Here is a 21,841-nt window from a genome sequence, read left to right on the forward strand (position 1 = left end):
ATACAATCAATACAAAAATTTATACAATACGAATTCATACAAAAATCATCCATGGTGACATCTATGGATAATTTTTTGCAGCATTTTTATTATACTAATCGACGAACCTCAAGATGTTGAATAAATTGAGAGTTGCAAGAGAGGTAGGAAAGGAGATGCCAATCTACAGGAATCGTTTTAATGCAAATCAGAAAAATTGGCAAACTCTCATAGGAAACGATCAACCTGGAGTCACAAACCAAGGTCTGGCCAGCAGCCACTACTTGGAATCGAACCGTGACCACTCCATTTGACTTACGACTTATTTTAATTTGATTTGCACAAAATCTCGGAAAAACAGAATAAAAATATTACAAGCCACGTTAAACGTTAACCATTATATAAAAATGTTTGCGAAATATTTCTCGAAATTAATGAAAGTGGACTTATGCCACTTTCAAATATAATGGCTCATATGTACATACATATGTGGATTTTCAAGTGTATGTATTTATTTGTAAGATTCAAGGTCATTTCATGGAAACTGTTTCACTGTGGAAATTTCACCGTGCGGAAATTTTAGTGCGTGGGTAATATTTCGTAAGAAAAATTCACAAATATTTTATAAAATATAGATCGACACCTTTTGGGGATTTCCAAGTTTAAATTAACACAGTAGTTCAGTATTAACCTGATATGTCGTTGGTAAAACATATATTTTTAATTACGTTTAGTACAAGCTTAAAATATTTTAAGGAATCTTTGTGAATTTTCCTCACGAAATATTGCTTAGGCGGTAAAATGTCCTCACTATGAAAAGATCGCACGGTAAAATGTTCGTATACAGTATAAGTATGTAGCTCAGTGGTTGGGCTACCACCGAGATGTTCCGGGGTTCAAGCCTTGGGTTGACCTCAATTGAAGAGAATTTATTCGGAGTGTTTCTGCAGTACTGCTGGTCAGACTTGGATATTTGTGACTCCTTCGATTACTATCAAAGTTTGTTAATTTATCTGATTTCATTGTTGAAATGGTTCCAACCTACTATTTGACACCACAATTTGAATACGATTTCAAATTTATAATCTATAAATTCATATATGTACAAGTTTAGTACTATATGTATGTAGGTGTCACTAAAGCGCAAAGCCCGCATTGGCATCACGGTAAAATATACTTTTTATTAATAAAAATAAATAAATAGTAAGCGATGCAATGTTTGATATGGTATTGATTTTTGTCGTACATATGTATGTAGATTTGGATATACGCATGTTCATAGATTTTAAATCTACTATTGTATATATACTATGTATGTACTTACTTATCTACATATATTTCAGCAGATTTTCAATAGTGAATAAGACAAGATTGATGATGATAAGCGGAAGAAAATTGAGGGAATTCACCTTTAAATATACGCGATATAAATCTATGTATGTATATTATATGAATTGAAAGTGATTCGAATGTGGATATGTAATAATGACGTATGTACATACATATGTAGTGTGTATGTGTATATTTTTTTATATTATTTATGTTAATTTTTGTATTGAGTAGTTGTTCAAATGGAATGTTGTTATGATTTATATTTATTTTGGATGTATGTACTTCTGATGATTAATTGTATTGCTATTGTACGAGTAATTGATTGATATAATCTGTAGAAGTTTCTAGATGCTTGTATGCATATATAAATATGTATTTTAGAATATACGCGGGAAGTACTTATACAGAATACAATATAATACAACATATGTACATACATATACATATGTATACAACATTTGACGTTCGAATTCTCGTCGAAGTTCACAATTAAATTAAAATTCTGTATGTTGTAATGCTATTTTAATATGGAATGTATTTTGCAATAACATGTTTATTCAGATGATTCAGTTGTATAGGGATAAATCATAGAAAAAATTGAATGATTTGTTTATACAATATGTATACGTTTATTATAACGAGTAATGTGAGCTTTTAAAATTATCGAGCCTGCTATAATGTATTCAATGCTAATTTTTCTATGTGTATTTTCAGAAAACAACGCGAGTTAATGAACTCTTTTGTGATTTTTATTTGACAGGGTTGTCACATTTAAAATTTAATTAAATTACTGTTTGTACGTTTCTCGTCTTTGTACGGGCATTCGTAATTAGTTCAGTCAAAGGATAAACTTGAATTGTGTGAGATAGAAAAAAAAATGTAAAATACGAAAATTCGCCAAAGACGCAAATTACCCCATTATTCTATTTCGTACTGATATTGTTTTCACGCTTTTCATTTTGTCTTTTCCCCCGTTTCTTGGCTGAAGGAAAAAAGTAATTAGAGGCGAGGCGTTCGTGCTCGCAATTCTATGTATAAATTGCATACTAATGGAAAATTAATGTTTATATGTATACAGCGAATATATTATACATACATAAGAGAATGTTGATAAGATTTTTTTCCTGTTAATATGTGTGCAAATCGTATGATAACAATCTAATTAATTACTTATGTTCATGTGTATTGCGAAAATTTGTATGGAGGGATAGTTTTTCGGTGATTTATGTATTTATTATTGTGATGATATCGGAATTGTATAATATTGTTTTATAACGTATGTATGTAAATTGTTTTATGTAATATCAGAGGAATTGATCCACAGCTCGAGGTCAACCAGTTTATTGGTTAAACTCGGTTGATAAATACGAAATTGGACGTATATTTAGTCAGTCGAGAAGAGAACGGTTGCCAGTCGAGTATCAAGATTCAATCATGGAGAAGTTTATATTATTTTCCTTGGTTGTTTTGTTTGCTGCTGCTTCAGAGGCTGTAAGTGTTCAGTTTTAAAATAATTATTTACAGGCTAGAATTTAAATTAACGATGAATATTCATGTGTTGTATGAAAAATGATTAAATTTATGTAAAACTTTGTGGGTGATAACCAAAGTTACCAAATTTAATATTATTTAATTTAAATTCTTATAAAGTATGCTACATCATATTATATACACACATATACATATGATCTGTTATATTTTAAAACTTAACAGGTCATAAATATCAAATCTGAAAACTTCTAAAAACATTAAAATCTGATCATAAAACCACTAAGAAATTGAATATTTGGAAATCATTTTCATTCCAAGGTCATTTTAATCCAAAATTAATTTTTCAAATATGAATTCAAGCACATACATATATGAGCCGTTATATTTGAAAGTGGAATAAATCCACTATTCATCATTTCAAGAAATATTTCGCTATTTAAGAAATATTCGAGAAATAGCGATATTTAAAATATTAGTGGCCTGTAATAAGTTTATTCTGATTTTCCATAAATTAATTAAAAGAATTGATAACAATTTGTGAATTAAGTCGAACAGAAAGTGTTTTTGGAACTAAAAATTGGACTTTCAAATATAATTTATTTAAAAACAAAAAATACCGATTGATTTTTATTATTACTTTCTAAATAAAAATTTGACGATTTAGTTACAGTACCATGATGTATTATAACAAATTTGGTGGTTCTATGTAAATATAAAACTGTAGATTTGCATGTCCTATATAGACTCTTGACATATTATATTATCATAATATACTTATATGTATGTATGTATAATGAGATGTATTATTGTATATATGTAAACATAAACGGTACAATATTTACAAATTATTGTATGCATACGTATGAAATACACTTTTTAATACATATAATTAGTTTATTTAATTACTTACTAAGTTTGTCACAACATTTTATTTTCTTTTAAGGACGTTGACTTTAATTAAAAAATATATTTTCAATAATTTTGTACATAAACGGTTATACGCGTACCACAAGTAAGGTATAAATTATTGCTTAATGCGCCACCTGTTCGTGGCGTGTTCCGATAAATTACCCGACTTTTGATATACTATTATTTTTATTGCATATTTATTCATATATTTTAACTGGAATTTGGCGTGCTTTGTTCGCAGAACGTCAAGTCGGGCAAATCAACGACTGTAGCTCTGAATGATGGAACCGAAATACCTGTTCTCGGTCTTGGAACTTGGCTGGTGAGTACATACATATACGAGATTGACGACTTCCTAGTTGAAAAAAATCACAATGATTAATCGAGATGATATAACCGGTTAATCTCGATTGCGAACTCCTTATGAGATTGGCATATTAAGTTTCACGATCGCTCAAAGATATGAAATCAAGGCTAATACGTACATGCGTATGTATATGGTTTGAATTATTAAACGATGGTCGTTGACATTGAATTTTTTCTCACGCTGAGGCTATAATTGTTACAGTTCGAAAAGGAGTTTTGTAATATATTTAGCAATATGAATATGTATTTAGGTGGTCACGAATTCAAGTGTACAAGTTTAGGGTGTTCAAAAGCGTCGAGAATAAAAATAGAGGATCGTTACCATTTTTTAGGTGTCCCTTGTGTGAAATTATTTTTATGCTACGTTTGTCTGCTTTTATGGGGAAATATTTGAAGAGGTTGAGTTTTTGCGTTCGAAATGTTAAATATAAATATATGTATGTGTTGTGATTCAAGATTTACTTGAATGAACTTTTTGAAGTACACATTTCTAGTGAATTTAAGCGAAAATGTAACGTAACGGAAGTGAGTTGAAAGTATTTTCAGTATTTCCTTTTCAGATCGATTTTGGTATAATAAATGTAGGAAAGTACTTATTTATATGTTATTATACTTATTTATAAGTATGTATTTATAGGCAATATGTATTGGCAATATTTCCTCTTGGCAAAATCGGCAACCTACTGCATGTACGTAATACCATTCAATAAAATGGATTGTATTATTATTTGTATTTTACATACATGTATGTACATAGTTGAGATTCCCAATTGGAAATATGCGTATCTAAAGGAGGATGTATGTACATACATATGTACATACATATCAGAACATTGCGGCCATCATTTGTGAAATTGACAAATTTTAACAAAATTTGCATGGGACATGGGGCTTTATACAAATATTCGTATAAAGTCGAATATAATAATAAATTGAAGAAAATACTCTACCTATTTATTTAATTATTCATTATATATTGTATTAACCCCTGATCATAGGTGCAACTACAGGTTGCCTTATGTAACACTTTTTGTGCATATGTAAGTACTAAATACTATCATTACACATAATGATTATAAAAAAATATGTAAACACTATGAGACATCCCTTGCCATTCATATCTTCCACTGTGGAAGCAGCAATAGCAGGGCCGCCACAGTTCCTCTTCCCAATTTATCGAGCAAAACTTAATCAAAACTTCATCTCCGCACTCTCGCCCGGCTATCCTCGGGCAAACGAGCAAGTGTATGTATTTTATTTATTTTTACATGCATATACCAGGAAGGCTTAACAGATAAACCCCAATACGCCTTCCTGGCCAATTCCAGACATGGATATAAGATTTTAGAATAATTTTAATAAAGAATCATAGAGGCATGGATAAATTTAAAAAATTTGATAAATTTACATTCTCGCAGCATCTTTTGTTTTATTTATTAATCGTAAAATTTCGAGATGCTAAAAAACTCGAAATTTGCGAGACTTTTAGGGACAAATTTGCAGAATTTTATGAATTAGCAAATTTGAGATGCTGTAAACTCGAATTTTTTCGAGAAATGGGACAGGGTTGTCAATTTTTTGGAACCGTTTCAATGAAAACAGATAAATTGACAAACTCTGATAGGAAACGATCGACCTTGGAGTCAGATATTCAAGGTCTGGCCAGCAGCACAGCCAGGGATTGAAAGCATTACACGCTAACCATTGATCTATGCTTCTGGTTAATTTATGTATGTACACATGTGCATTAATGTACAGTGCTCACGGTGCGATCTCCTACATTCTAATGAACTTTTCATAATTGTGATATTTATTTTTTGAAAACTCCATACGGAGATATGTGCATAAAATAGGTACTAGTTTAAGCAGTTTTTGTTAAAAATTGTTGAATACAACCTTCATTTCTGTACACTTTCTGATACATCGAAAATGTTCAAAAATCGAATACGTTCACCAGAATTTGATTCCAGAACTTTTCAGCACACGTTGCGCAATACTTTTATTAAGGGAGAGACGGGTGGTCGGGGGAGGAGGGGGGGGGGTAAGGGAAAGTCCCAATTTCTGAGAAAACCGCCATCAATCCGATGGACGCGTCGGAAGTCGGGCCACTTGGCACATTTGGCGGAAGATAAATGGAAGCTCTCTCATCCGGTATGGGAAAACACTCCGGTTTTGAGAGAAACACATGCTTGGAAGTTTCGCCGCTCGAAGACAGATTGGATAAATGCTCCAGCTCGATCGGTAAACAATGCCCGGTACTTAACGAACCTTTTGGAAGGCTTCCAGAACCCTTTAGGAATTGTTTATGCGAGACGTGTCCATTTCCACACGCGAATGCTCTCATTAACCCTATGAGTGGCGACGGCACTCTCGTATCGAATGTGAGTCGCGTTAATTATGATCCCCGGCTTATTGGTAATATGAATGTGACTATTCTTGGAATCATTTCAAACTTGAATACCAAACGCCTTTTGATATTCTCCCGAAATCGTATTAAATTCGGTCTACCGTCAATTAGTTGTTAAGTCGAGAGGTATGAAATTTTAGGTCGCCATAGATTATTGTATAAATATGTATGTATGTATATTTAAGAGGCAAATATACAAACATTCAAAGTATGCTATGAAAACTAAATGGGGATTATATTTTAAGCGATTCTATGTGTCTATAATTGTACACAAAGCTCAAGTATGTATGTATGTAGAGGCAATTGCTGAATATAACCATTGCTGGGTTTACGTCGTATTTTAATATGTTTGTACTTTTGTATGTGTATATCTTAATGTCAAGATCAAGAGTATTATATGTAGTTTACTAGTGGTGCTACCCGGCTTCGCTCGGTTCCACTTTTGTCGATCAGCACGGATATAATGAAAGTAACGTGAAATGGAAATGCAATCTACTAGTGAGAATACTGTCGAACCATGAAAAAAATCTTCATTTGTCTTTTTTTATTAAATTTATTTATTATTTATAAAGATGACAGCCAATCAGAAACGAATTACTGACGCTGTTTCGGTTTTATATATATAAGATTTAAACAGCTGGCTGAAAAAATAAATATATAAAATATGTATATGTACATATGTATATGATGCGGGGTACTTGTTGAGTTTCAAAAATTGTAATTACATTATCGTCATTAGTGCCATTTGAAAGATAGTCTGAGCCAGAGCTGTGCGAAAAAAAATTACTCTTGGTGTAAAAGCTTGAATTTGCCCCTATCCATCTCCTCCAAAATTCAAAAAAAATAATTAAAATAATATTTGAATGCATGTAAGCTATGTTAAATTAAGAAAACAAAATGTATTTATTCGTTTTTAATACGACGCAAATAAAGGAACATGATTATCGAAATGAATAGAATTACACTGTTTTTTTATATTTGTTTTTCTATTTTGCTTTTAAAAAGGCAAAATCTTTAAAAATTCTAGATATATACATTCATCTAAGAATAGCGTTGCCTTGCTTTTAATTTAAAATAAACATAAATTACTCAAACCATCCTTAGCCATTGAAGATCTTAAATATCTTATGACTATTTTAAGTTTACTGAAAGATCTTTCAGCTTATACGGTGGTTACTGCAATACTCAAGAAAACTCATTATACATACATCTTCATATTTTATAGTTTGCTGTCAAATTATAGCTATAGATTCAACAAAGGAATTCTGAGAGGTCTTTTGTTTTGAAAATTTTCAATCAAAGGTTGGAAAAATATCTTTGCATTTATTATTGTATGTACTTGAAAATTTGGGAATTCGTCGTATTCATTTAAAATTCAGATTCAATTTTGACGATTTTGAAGTTCGACCCTTTCCCCCTACACATGGATTTTGTCAGGGTTAAAGAAATGTAGAAGGTAATTTAAAGTGAGATAAGAATTTTCAAAAGTTAAAGCTTCACTATTGATGTTCTTCACAATGCATCTTGATATGCACATACATATATTCAAGCGTGAAGTGAAGTATTCACTTCACGCTTTAATATATATTTTTGAGAACGCTTTTAGATATATGTATTAATTAACATATAACATTTGTCTTTCAGAATGGTAGTGATCCAACTAGTACCCAGAAGGCCGTAGAAGTGGCAATCGAAGCTGGATATCGTCATATTGATACAGCTGCCATATACGGGACCGAAACTCACGTTGGAAAAGCTCTTCAGGCCAAAATCAAAGACGGCACCATCAAGAGGGAGGACATGTACATAACCACAAAGGTATTTGGTCCCTAGGACACACATTAGATGTACATACATGCTGTGTGTATATGTGGTGGTCGTTAGTGCATTGAATCGTTTGTGGCGTTTCAGCTGTGGAATACCAGGCATGCCGAAGACCAGGTGGTGCCAGCTCTCAGGGAATCTCTTAAGGAGCTCCAGCTGGAACAGGTCGACCTATATCTCATTCACTGGCCTGTAAGCTTTAATGTAAGTATCAAATTATATATGTATATGTTATTTTATTGCAAATAAAAATAATAATATTTTCATATTTTGTATATGTATGTACGTATAATGCTATTACTTAATTTTAAATTTAAGTTTTAATATTGTACAAATATATTATGTGAGTTTCATTAGGCGATTCATCAGACATTGTTTTTTTCTTATAAATTGTATATTATGAGATTTTTTATATGTACGAATGTATATCTTTATTAAGGTTATCTAACAGCACAAAATTTTACGCAAATATAAAATAATCTCTTCTACTTCTGATTGAGGAAAAAATATTTGAAAAAAAATTCTAACCTTACCTTAAAAATTATACCTAATTATGTACGTGTAAAAAATCTTAGTCCAATCTATTCAGTGGCTTTGCAAATAATTTAATCCGAAAACTTGGATTAAGGAGATATGTTCATTTGTATAAAGGAAGGTACATACATACATAGTACCAGTTTTGACCAGCCCGAAATTTTGTAAAAAAAAAGAAAGTAATGATCAAAATTTTACATACTAAGGCTTAGTTTCAGTTTGATGGGATAATCGATGTTAAAATGATCTCCTAAACACACAGCAACACATACACATTTTTTTAAAAACGTGATCAGTGATCGATTCCAAGCTAAAATCAGTCGAAAGTTTCGTGGTTGAATTTTCTTATGTTCACAAAACTTGTTTTACAGATAAAGTAAAAATAGTTTTAGAACAAAATACTATTTTTTAAATTATTTTTATTACATATGTACATACATTATACATATGTGCCATTACATGAGATAGCCCACATGTGGTTAAATTATTTTTGTACATATTTAAGTACTAACAATTTTTCAAATATAACAGTACAAATAACACTATCGAGACATCTATGGAAAACCAACAAATTTTTATACATAGTAAATTTGCGAGAAATGCATTACGTAGGTAACATTTATATAATTTAACAAATTCGAGATGCTAATAATTTTCAGTTTGCGAGAAACTGAGGATAATGATAGAAAAAGCTAGAAAAATCAGAAAAGTCTAACAGGAGACGGTCGATCTGTTATTTAATAACCAAGATATCGCCAGCAGCGTATTTGACCGGGACTTAAACCCACGACCTCTCTACTAGTATATCAGTGGATTGCACTGTGGTTTAAGAAAAGCATATTAAATTCATTATAGAAAGTTTACCATACGCGTACAATACTTTAAATTACGATTTGGATTAGTAAAAGGACGTATTTTATTCTCTTGAAAAATGTTTTTTATAATTTCGCTTCCTATGCATTTAAAACCTGCCTTATATAATTCTTGAAATACACTTTCGTGAGATAAAACCATTACAGAATAGAATAAAAAAAAAATATATAACTACATAAAAGGAATAACGTAGTATTTATGTAAAATGAAAACTAATCAGTTTGATTGGAATATAGTCAAATATCATTAAAACGAACCTCTAAGAATCTATTAAATTGTATCGTTATATCGAATAGTCATTTTATCCAGACTGAAAGCTTCTGTTATAATATTATTGAAGGATCGCGAAAAATATTACTCACTGCAATATATGTATGTATGTAATATTTTGATACTTTGGTAAGTAGAATTTGTATAGTAAATTTAATTAGGGATTAAATTCATCTTGCTATTTATTTTCATTCATTAATTTTATTATTAGTACAACAATAGTGGCGAGTTAATTACAGTATGAATAACCTCGTAAACTTTGAAACATTCCAGGAAAACGGTACATTCAACGACCTCGACTATGTGGACACGTGGCGTGGAATGGAGGAGGCGAAGAAACTGGGTCTCACCAAGTCCATCGGAATTTCCAACTTCAACGAGAAGCAAATCGAGAGGCTTTTGAAAAGCGCAAAAGTGAAACCAGTGGTCAATCAAGTCGAGGTTAGCACATAATTTTGTATAATATCACGAAAAAGTCATACAATACGCGAATAATGAGCGCAAGAGTCATGGGAAAAGTCATAAATTAATGGGGGACGCGGAACGGAGCTTATGAAAATTACGCTTTAAGCTTTTTCAGCGGGAAATTTCAGCACTTGACTTTATTATTTATGTGCACTGCGTTGTTCAGCATTCTGAACTCGGTGGAAACGCTTCATATGCATTTAATTACGTCTTATGCTAAGTATTCATATACATGTATATCTAGATGTAGGTATAGGATGATGTTTGTAATTTAAGTAGAAACGTTAAGCATAATTTATGTTCACGGTAATTGCACGGTTTTCCACTGCGGTTTAAATCGGCATAAAATATAAAATTATTTATGTGTAATATCTACACCAAAAGTCTAATAAGATGTTACTTATGCGTGTTTCAGGTGAATCCAAATTTGACCCAGAAAAAGTTGATCCAATTCTGCAAAGAGAAGGATATTCATATTGTAGCTTACACTCCACTCGGTTCAATGCCTGAATCCAGAGCTAAAAATCCCAATGCTCCTGCACCGAAGCTCGACGATCCCATCCTTTCAGCGATGGGGGAAAAATACAAGAAGAATACCGTACAAATCGTTCTCAGATATTTGGTGAGTGGTTTTTATTCAAAATTTGCTTGAAAATAATGTTTTTTACCATATGAAACATTGTCTGTAGATTGATAGGGGTTTGATAGTAATACCGAAATCGTCAACGCCGACTCGCGTGCGTGAAAATATCGATTTGTTCGATTTTAATTTGACGCCAGTAGAAGTCGAAAAGATCGACGAATTCAATTCTGATTTTCGACTCGTCCATCAAACGAAATGGAAGGATAGCTCTTATTTTCCCTTCTAAAACTTCAATCATTTAACGGTATGCTCTCTATCTACATATGTATGTGCGTAGAAGTGAAAGCGTCTTTGTTTTATATGCTTGTTTGTCCAGGGCTAAAATAATATGAAATTTAAGCCCGAAATAGTGTATATTTATATGCAGCTTATGGCTTATATAACTAATGAAGGGGAAGTACATATGTATTTCTTGACATGATTGCATAAATACATATACCTATAAAAACGGCATGAAACTCGGAGAGTTGCATGATGTTTTCAATTATGTTGTTGAATCATGTCTGATTTTTTTTATTATTTTTCAGCTTGATCTTAATTTGATTACAATCCCCAAGTCTTCCACTCCATCACGCATTGTAGAAAATATTGATGTTTTCGATTTCAAACTGACAAATGAAGAGATTGAAAAGATCGGCAAGTTCAACTTGGACCACAGAAGTGTTCCAGTTAATGATTGGAAAGACAGCAAATATTATCCATTTTAATTTTTGAAAATGTCAGTGATGTAGGTAGATGAAAATCAAAATTTATATTGCTTTTTGGAATAAAATTCGTGAAAAATATCTCGTTTTATTTATTTACATTTTATATTCTTAAACGAAAGTTAATATTAAGTACATTATCAGCGGTTGGTTTTAAATAATGCAACAATTTGTAAATTTGACATGAAATTTATTTATTTATAAAATATTTATTCAATTAATCAAGCACACTCGTATAACGGATATGTACATTTGTATGTAGCTCCAACGCAACGAATACAGATTAATAATTATTTATTCATTATTTAAATAGGTATAAACCCATTTCTTAAACACGACATATATATGTACATATCTATGGTCTAACGATTAACAGCAACAGAGACATCTATGGACAAATTTCTGATTCATTTTTCTAATGAGCGAAAATCGAGATGCTGAATAACTTGATTTTTTTGTGTTGATGTTTCAATGAAATCAGATAAAATGGCAAACTTTAATAGGACGCGATCAACCTTGGAGTTACATATCCAAGGTCTGGTCAGCAGCATACGGAATATAACCTGTGACCACACAATTGAAAGCATTACATGCTAACCATTAATATACGCTGATATGTAAGTTAAGTAACGTGTTTGGTCAGACAAGGTTTTAAATTGACCATTATAATGTTAGTACACTGTTGAAATTCCATAGGCTTGTTTTGCTAGTACTCACACGAAGTGGCTATTAGGTATCAGAGTGGAAGTTTGTAGAGGCATGTTCGTTTTATTTGAAAATTTCAAAGCTTTCAAAACCCGACGATATATTGATCGGCGAGCTGTGAAAAGTTTCAAGCATTCGCAATTTGGTAGGTTTTGATGCGAAAACGTTTCGTTAATATTCTGCATCGTTCGACCGCGTAAACTCATTTTGCGTTCATAAATTGTTCGACATGTTGCGCCAAACTGCAATTACGAGTTTTCCCGGCGCGGTTATGATGTTTTATAAAATTCTTAATGTTTAATTAGAATAAAGAACGCTTTTAAGTCTCAAGCAATCTCGGGTGACACGAGGATGTTGTCTATATATAAAAGAAAAAAAATCATTTGCATCGTAATGAATAATCTCTTTTCGACCCACCGCTGTAAAATACGTGGTTGCGATGAATCTTGCAAAAAATGCAAATCTAAAATGTCAGTGCAAAACCTTCCGTAAAAAGAATTTTTTATTAGATTTTCAATTTTGTTTTATTATACTTATGTATATGTATATTGTATGAAAAATCTCAAGATACATAATTTGTATCAAAAATGTAGAAAAAAATTGTAACAAGACAAAATTTTTAAATTTATGGTAAAACATACGGTAATAATTTAATGCAGTATGAATTTGTATAGCCTTAAGTCCTAATCTTAATAATAAATATGGAAAATATTGTGATATTTTCATTCAAATCGAGTTTTGTAACATCTATTGTTATCCAAAATGAATTCGCGGCTTCATTCCGCACAAGTACAATAAATACAAGAATTTTCAACTGGAGAAAAAAGAGATCAAATTAATTCGTGGTAATTATCACGGCAGTTATCAAGGCAATTATCGCTACTAATTACCTCAATCAAGACCTTCCCAGAGTTCTTTTAGTTTAAATATTCTATAAATATAATAAATAAAACTTGTATATAAAACAAAGACTGTTCGTTGTGTGTGTGTGTGTGATTCATTTCTGTCAAATAAATTTAACAATAAAAAAATAAATGAATTCTTACTATTTATTCAAAAATGTATTTTATGATATTACAAATATTTTTTGATCATTACTAGTATTATAATAAAATTCCAATTAACTCGCACAATTCGAAATATACGTATAGTATATGCAAACGATATCGCAATATAGGTACGATAGGAGTATTTGCAATATCTTTTGAAGTGTTATAAGTAGCTTCTTCAATAGTTCAATATAATATACTATCTTATGAATATCAGCGATCGTGAAGTTTCTGCTTCACTCTGATATTCATCCGAGTTGCCAGGGATACTTCAAATATGCTCCCTTTATATACCTTTATCTACATATACCTTTGTAGGCACACTTGCGAAAGAATGAAACGACTTTTTCTGGGAAATTAAAATATATGGCCTAGTCGTATTCTCCGCTCTGCAGTGGTGTTTATCTTTTGACAGGAGTTGCAAACTTTTAATTTTGCGAAAGTCGAACGCTGCTAATTGTGATAGATATCGTCACGGCTTAAGGGATTTACAGTTCGCGAGTTGCTTCTACGCTTTAATGAAGCAAATTGAAAGCTTAGCAAATTTAAACTGAATAACCCTCCAGACGGTTATAATATCGGCGAAATGTTTTTAGAAACGTTCTGAAACGTTTATAAACATAAAATACACTAAAAAATTAAATGTATGTGGTTTTAGAGGCCGTTGAAAGCACCTGCAATACAAAATTTATAAAAGTGAATACATTGCCGTTATCTTAGAGCCGTATATTTTTCTCTCTTTGTTTATCAAACGTAAATAAAAATCATATATTCTATTTTATGATGACACAATAAGAAAAACAAGATTTTTTTCGTGTTGAAATTACACGAAAAATACTAACAGGATCACAATTTTCCTTCCGGTCGGAAGGAAAATTTTGGCGAGTCGGATTTACGACACGATTTTTATTTCAGAACAAAAGAAAATATCAAAATTTAATTTAAGATGAAAATTCACACGCTCTGAAAATAAAAATAACTCAAAATAAATGCATTTCACTAAAATGTTTATTCAATTTATGTACTTGCATTTAAAACAGTATAGCATAACGAGCGTCGCGTTGTCGGAACAAAGTCAAGCAAATTTAATTATGTTTCTTATTTAAACAATGCTAGAAGGCATAAATAAGAGCGTAATGAAGTAAAACTTCTACATGAAAGTTTTCAGACGTGTTTCGCTATGAAATTATTTAATGTTCAAAATTATTCTCACATGAGATACCTAATGGCTTATACAATTATCATGCAAAATTTAATATGCGTTTGATTCAATTAATTATTGTTGCAAACTTGTGCAATGAAAAAATTATATTCCGTAAATATCAAATTAATATTTTAAGGTCTATTCATACTATCTGGAACTGCAAGGTAACAGCCCGGTATTGCAATGCATGGAAAAGATTACTTAAAAGAAACTGTTTTATCGAGAATTAAGTATATATATGTAGTCAAATTATTGCATAAGATTACATTCAAAATCGATGAAAATGGCGTATTGTGGATTAGGTTGTCTGAAATTTGTTTATTTTCAGTATAAATTTTGTGGCAATTTCAAATTGATCAATTCACCAGAAACACAGACTAATCAAATCAAAATAAACGCGATCAGACGGTTGTTTCAATTATGATCCAAACTTCGAATTTTAAATAAAAAAATAAAATTGGTTATATATATATATATATATATATATATATGTATATATATATATATATATATATATATATATATATATATATATATATATATATATATATATATATATATATATATATATATATATATATATATATATATATATATATATATATATATATATATATATATATATATATATATATATATATATGGAGTTCGGTCTTTCGTGTCATGCGGGGAAGACGTGCTTCCGCGTTCTCCCCGCTATTACTCGCTTAAACCCGGCTATTGCACGAAATTTAATCTAAAAACTTAACCATCTACTCACTTATTTTACTAATTGCATCCTAGTATAATTTAAGTGTAAAAATAAACAGCAAATCGGTCGTAAAAAGCGGTTTTATATCAGTTATTTCGAAAAATTTTGTGCTAACTTTTGTGTCGAATCTAAGCAAAAGCATATACGAACGAGATACATCTCCTTACCTGAATACAAAAAAAAGGGTCCTTCGTCAGCCAAGGTTCGGTCCCACAGAAGCAATAAATCTTCCACATAATTGCTTCCAGCCAAAAAATCTTTAGCGAACTTTACTTAATAGAATAATAGCAAACAGAAACGGTGTTTCCCAACTGTCTATCAGTTCTTTTCATATTTAAATTATATTAAAGTAATTCGTGTAATTTTATATTCTTTACTAAAGTTATTATTAAAATATTAAATTGCAAACCGCACTCACATATATAAATCCGTTGTCTCCAAAGAGGCGTCTCACGATAAAGATCTGTAAAAAAGTAGTATAACAATTGCTAATCTATTATTATCATAACTAACTACTTTCACTCACAAAGTAACCCTGTTAAATGGCATGTAATAACTCATAAGTGATCCAAGTGATACCTAGGATGACTATCTGTCAAAGCTGACCACAGAGAAGAGTCTATGGCGGTAAGAACTCACTCCTTGAATGGAAATCTCTCTCAAGTACCGCCTTTTTCTCAACACATCTTGGATAAATGCGAGAAAAATAATATCCAAACCTCCAACAAGGTAAGAGTGACGATGGATGATAGCTTAGCTAATAGAAACCTGTATTTAGCCACGTACAATGTAAGAACGTTATCGAGTGAAGGAAGTGTGCTTGCATTAGAGAATGAATTAGAAAATATTAAATGGGATATAGTAGGACTTAGTGAAGTAAGACGAAAACAGCAAAACCAAATAATCCTAAAAAGTGGTAACTGTCTCTACTGGAGAGGGCTACCAAATGGTAGAATAGGAGGAGTAGGGTTTCTCATCAATAAGAGAATAGAAAGAAATATTATAGAAATAAGCGACATATCGGAACGTATATGCTATATAGTATTAAGAATCTCGAGCAGGTACACTTGTCAAATCTTCCAAGTGTACGCCCCACATCTAGCCACCCAGACGAGGAAATAGAAGACTTCTACGAAAAAATACAGGGCGCATACGATAATAGCCGTCACCACTTTAAAATAATCATGGGCGACTTTAACGCAAAAATAGGACAAAAGGCAAATACAGAAAGAGCAGTAGGCAATTTTGGTACCGGCCAAAGAAACGACAGAGGCGATCGCCTCATAGAATTCGCAGAACACAACAGGCTCTTTATCACTAATTCATTTTTCAGGAAAAACACCAACAATAAGTGGACTTGGGAGAGTCCTAAAGGAGACAGAAACGAGATCGATTTCATCCTAACAAATGCCCTGCACTCCGTTAAAGACGTTAGTGTTTTAAGTAAAGTAGATATAGGTAGCGATCACAGATTAGTCCGTGCCAAGATGGCCATTAATATAAATTGCGAACGTAGGAAATTAATAAAAGGATGCAGTAACTCTCCAGATTTCGCTCAACTAAGGTCTAGGAAAAAGGAATTCGAACTCGAACTTGGAAATCGATACGGGAAATTAAACCCAGAAGCAGACATCGAGGAATTGAACACTGTAATTAGTTCGGTTCTAACCTCAACAGGTAAGAAATTAGGTGGATTCAGGAAACAGATTAAGTTAAGCAAAATTTCAGCGGAAACAAAAAACCTAATTAAGCATAAAAGGAATTTAGATAGGGATAATAATAAGCAAGAATACAATCTAGTAAATAAGGAAATTAAAAAGAGAATAGTCAGGGATGTCAGGGATTTTAACAGCAAGCTAATAGAAAATACCATTAAGAATAACCGTAGCCTGAAAAAGTGCAAACAGGATCTTTTCTTAGGCAAAAACCAAATGATCGCAATCAGATCAGAGAGCGGAGTAATAATTAGGAATAGAGAAGAAATCATAGACAGAGTTTACACGTTCTATGCAAAACTATACGAGAACGACAACGGCCAATTCCCCGCTCTGGAATCGACACACGGCCAAAGGGTTCCTGCAGTATTGCATAGCGAAGTAGAGGCCGCGCTAAAAACTGCAAAGAACGGTAAAACCCCAGGGGAAGATAATATTCCCATTGACTTACTAAAATGTGGCGGCCCCCCCCTAATTAATATCTTAGCTAGGCTTTTCAGCAAATGCATCCAGAACCAAGCTATACCAGAAGGATGGAATAACGCAACTATCATTTTAATACACAAAAAAGGCGACAAAAGCGATATCAAGAACTACCGACCCATTAGTCTACTTTCAGCGGTCTACAAGCTCTTCACGAAGGTTATTACAGAAAGGCTGAAGAATATCCTCGACGAGAACCAACCTATAGAGCAGGCAGGGTTTAGGGCAAATTTCAGCACAATGGACCACCTCCAAGTAGTTGGCGAACTAATCGAGCGCGCCAACGAATATCAACGGCCATTGTGCCTAGGTTTCGTCGATTATGAGAAAGCCTTCGATACAGTTAGTCATAATGCAGTACTTAACGCTCTAAAAACACAGGGAGTGCCGGAACCCTATGTGGGACTGTTAGCTGCAATATATAAGAATGCCACAGCTTCGGTTAAAAATTTTTCAGGTACAGATAGATTTAGCATAGGAAAAGGAATAAGACAAGGAGATACAATCTCGCCCAAGTTATTCAATGCGGTGCTTGAGGGAGTTTTCAGGAAATTGGATTGGGATACAGCCGGAGTAAGCATCAATGGTCGCTTTTTGAGTCACCTTCGGTTCGCAGACGATATAGTTCTAGTTGCTCGTGATTCAGCTGACCTACTCATCAGACTAACACAGCTGGACAGGGAAAGTAGAAAAGTAGGATTAAAAATTAACGTAGATAAGACTAAACTAATGTTCAATAGTTATTGCATGCCTGATAGCATCCCCTTAGATGATAAACCAGTAGAAGTAGTAAATAATTATTTATATTTAGGTCAAATAATTGACATGTCTGGTAGTAAAAATGAGGAGATAAAAAGACGTATGAAATTAGGGTGGAGTGCATTTGGACGGATGAATGCTGTTTTTAAATCAAAAATGCCACTCTGCCTGAAGAAAAGGATCTTTGATCAATGCGTTTTGCCAGTGATGACGTATGGATGTCAAACTTGGACACTGAACGCCAAGATGCAAAATAAAATCCAATGCACTCAAAGAAGTATGGAACGCTGTATGCTTGGCATAACGAGGAAAGACAGGAAGCGGAACACGTGGGTGAGAAATATGACAAGGGTAGTGGACATAGTGGATAGAGTGAAGAGATTGAAATGGCAATGGGCGGGTCACGTAGCTAGGAGGATGGACGAAAGGTGGACAAAAGAAGTGCTTGAATGGTACCCGAGAGAAGGCAAAAGAGTAAAAGGAAGACCGCAAGGAAGATGGGTGAACGAAATTAGGAAAATGTGCGGAATGAGATGGATGAGTGTTGCGCAAAACAGAGACGAGTGGAAGCGTGTTGGAGAGGCCTTCATCCAGCAGTGGATGGCGAATGGCTGTAAATGATGATGATGATGATATATATATATATATATATATATATATATATATATATATATATATATATATATATATATATATATACATATATATTACGAATTAATTTAAATGTATTTAAATGCCATGATTCACCTTGAGAGTCATGATGTTTGAAAGTGACAACACATACCAATCAAATCGTATTAAATGCGATCCGATGGTTGTTGGTTAAAACATAAAAAGTTAAATTTTTTAATTATTAAAAATGAACTTTAATATATTTATATGACATTGTTCACCTGAGATTTATTTTTAATTATTTATGATTCAATCTAGGTTACCGTTTTGCGGTTTATGAAATTTGACGGTAAATTGTAATATCTAGTACCAAATAATACTTTTCGTACTGCTGTTGACGTGCAGTTGCCGGTCTGGGATGTGCCAGTATGAATAAACCTTTATGCAGCTATAACGAATATGTGATGGCAAAAATTAAATTTAAAAAAGACGGTACAAAGTGAATTTGCTGAAAGCATACATGCAAGAATAGCGAATATACATATGCTATGATAGAATACGACAGCAAAATTATAGATCTTAATCTAATACAGTCGATGCGCTGAAAATGTCGTACTTTCATTCCTTTGTTCGTGGATTAATAGATTTCGTTACTATTGAATACTACGGAGACAATGGACGTTGAATTAATGCAGTTCTTCAGCGAACGTCTCACTTTAGTAAATTAATGCGAACAGACGAAACTCATTTATACAGGGTGTGGGCAACGACAGGATATCTTAAAAGGATCTGGAACAGAACAATGGAAACTGCAGCGGTTACGGTTAAATGAAATATATTGCGATGCAGCTGAATCTGTTTTGGCGGCAACGGAAATGCAAACAAAACTCACGTCGAAGTGTGGCGCTTAAGCCGGGAGCTCTCTCTGGCTATGCAATTGTAAATGTTCTATTTTATTATGTACATATGTATACTCATAGAATATGCTACATTGTACGACGGATAATACGAAAAGCTTTGTTTGACAATATCAAGTGCTCAACGCTGGTAATAACTTAATATATCAATACAGTGTTTTGGTTGTTGCAAGCATACATATATTTGCGGTTTGTAATTAATATTTGTATACCTGAATTGTATAACGTGTTTGGATACGTACTGTTATGTACCTCGCTTATCAATGTAGTTCCCACAATAATCAAATTCACTTTTTCACATTCATATACATACGTGAATAACAAGTCCATTAAAATTCCTGTAAATAGATAGTCAGATAAGACAGGAGTGCCGGACTTTGCCCAACCCAAAAGATAAAAATCATTTATATAGATCACGATTCGATCACATAAGTTAGTCATCACCATCGAGACTCCGAGAGTGGTAGTCATTAAGAGGGCTGAACACCAGCGCCTTGTCCATACAAACGTACTATACTTTTCCCTTCCTCAATTATGGCACCAGAGAAAATATTTTTTAATATGCTATGGATATCCAACATTGGGGTGCATCTATCGTTTTATTTTTTTGATTAATTATTTTTTATAGGAGCTAGGAGCCACCAAACATCTATAAAATCGCCTCTTTTTTACACCCACGAAAAGAGTCCAGCGTGCTTATTTAACGGGCGATTTACGCCGATAGATGCACAGAAAATATCTTTCTCATACCGATGATGAAATTTTTTTTAAAATTGGTCCAGTTTTGGAGGAGAAAATAGGAGAATACGAAACCTCGATTTTGTCGATTTAAAATACGTATTATCTGGTGGAAGCGCAACTGTCACATTCACACAAAATTAAGATTTCAGGTGTACAGCCTTCTTAATATCGACCCCGCAAGTGACGGTCAGCACAGCAGCAGAACAAAGTGAACCAAAGTTCTACGCATCTCATTTTAAATTCATCATCGTTCCATAATTAAATCTGTAATTTAGAATATACATATCTACCAATAACATCTTTATGATAATAAAGAAATCTTGGTTTGTTAACCAAGTAATTTAAAAAATATAGAAACTGCGTTTTGGAACATGACAGTACGCAGTAGGGATTGCAATTTACCGTAAAATTTCATAAACCGGAAAACGGAAAATAGTTTTTCGCTTACCGGTATACCGGTATTTACCGGTAAATTATTTTTTACGTGAATTAGATAACTGTATGTGGTTACTTTTCTTAAAAACGTTAACCTAGATTGAATGACCCACATGGCATTATTCATACACACATATGTACATATATGAAAAAAATGATTAGACGATGACATGGATTTGCATTAGATAAGCAAATACATATATGTTAATTTTTGTAACAAAAATATATATTAATTGCGCTCAAGGTATAAAGATATTGAAAATTGTTGCACGAGTTTGACTGATAATTATTGTAAAAATGTGACAATAATTCAACTCAGAATCCATAACAATTTGCCAATACGACGCAATTCGGTATCCGCATACGCAATGTTGACAAATTTTAAGCAAACTGCAGCTTGACCTGAAACGATAAGAGTACATATGTACATTGCATGTCTGTAGATAATATAAGCTAAATAAATGACTTCGATTAAATTAAATGAAGGAATTCGAAGAAATGAGTCGATTCAATTAAAGGTACAAGGGCAAGTTAGTCAGTATTAGAACCAGCAGAATATACTAGTGGTTAGCATATAATGCTTTGAATAGAGTGGTCACGGGTTCAAATCCCACTGGTTTCTGCTGGCCAGACCTTGGATTTGTGACTCCAAATCGATCCTTTCCTATCAGAG

The 21,841-nt window shown here is 32.6% G+C and overlaps 1 protein-coding gene across 2 annotated transcripts; it reads left to right on the plus strand.

Moving 5' to 3' along the window:
• Positions 1-2,611: 2,611 nt before the first annotated feature.
• LOC143909002 (aldo-keto reductase AKR2E4-like) lies at positions 2,612-11,891 on the plus strand. Of its 2 annotated transcripts, XM_077426875.1 has the most exons (8): positions 2,612-2,802; positions 3,953-4,033; positions 8,129-8,302; positions 8,396-8,512; positions 10,259-10,426; positions 10,866-11,072; positions 11,140-11,337; positions 11,621-11,871. In XM_077426875.1, exons 1-7 carry the CDS (start codon positions 2,746-2,748, stop codon positions 11,317-11,319), a joined length of 984 nt encoding a protein of 327 aa, XP_077283001.1. In that variant the 5' UTR covers positions 2,612-2,745; the 3' UTR covers positions 11,320-11,337; positions 11,621-11,871. The 2 variants fall into 2 exon arrangements, with proteins under 2 accessions (XP_077283001.1, XP_077283000.1); XM_077426874.1 differs by lacking the exon at positions 11,140-11,337 and having other exon boundaries at positions 11,621-11,891.
• The last annotated feature ends 9,950 nt before the right edge of the window (positions 11,892-21,841 follow it).

The sequence above is a fragment of the Arctopsyche grandis genome, chromosome 3, assembly GCF_051622035.1.
Source record: "Arctopsyche grandis isolate Sample6627 chromosome 3, ASM5162203v2, whole genome shotgun sequence".
NCBI classification, from domain to species: Eukaryota; Metazoa; Arthropoda; class Insecta; order Trichoptera; family Hydropsychidae; genus Arctopsyche; species Arctopsyche grandis.

Bases quoted from the DNA above. Each gene is read 5' to 3' on its own strand.
- LOC143909002 (XM_077426874.1), top strand. From the start codon at position 2,746: ATGGAGAAGTTTATATTATTTTCCTTGGTTGTTTTGTTTGCTGCTGCT. The intron at 2,803-3,952 runs GTAAGTGTTCAG...CTTTGTTCGCAG, and splicing joins TTGCTGCTGCTTCAGAGGCT to AACGTCAAGTCGGGCAAATC. The intron at 8,303-8,395 runs GTATTTGGTCCC...GTGGCGTTTCAG, and splicing joins ACATGTACATAACCACAAAG to CTGTGGAATACCAGGCATGC.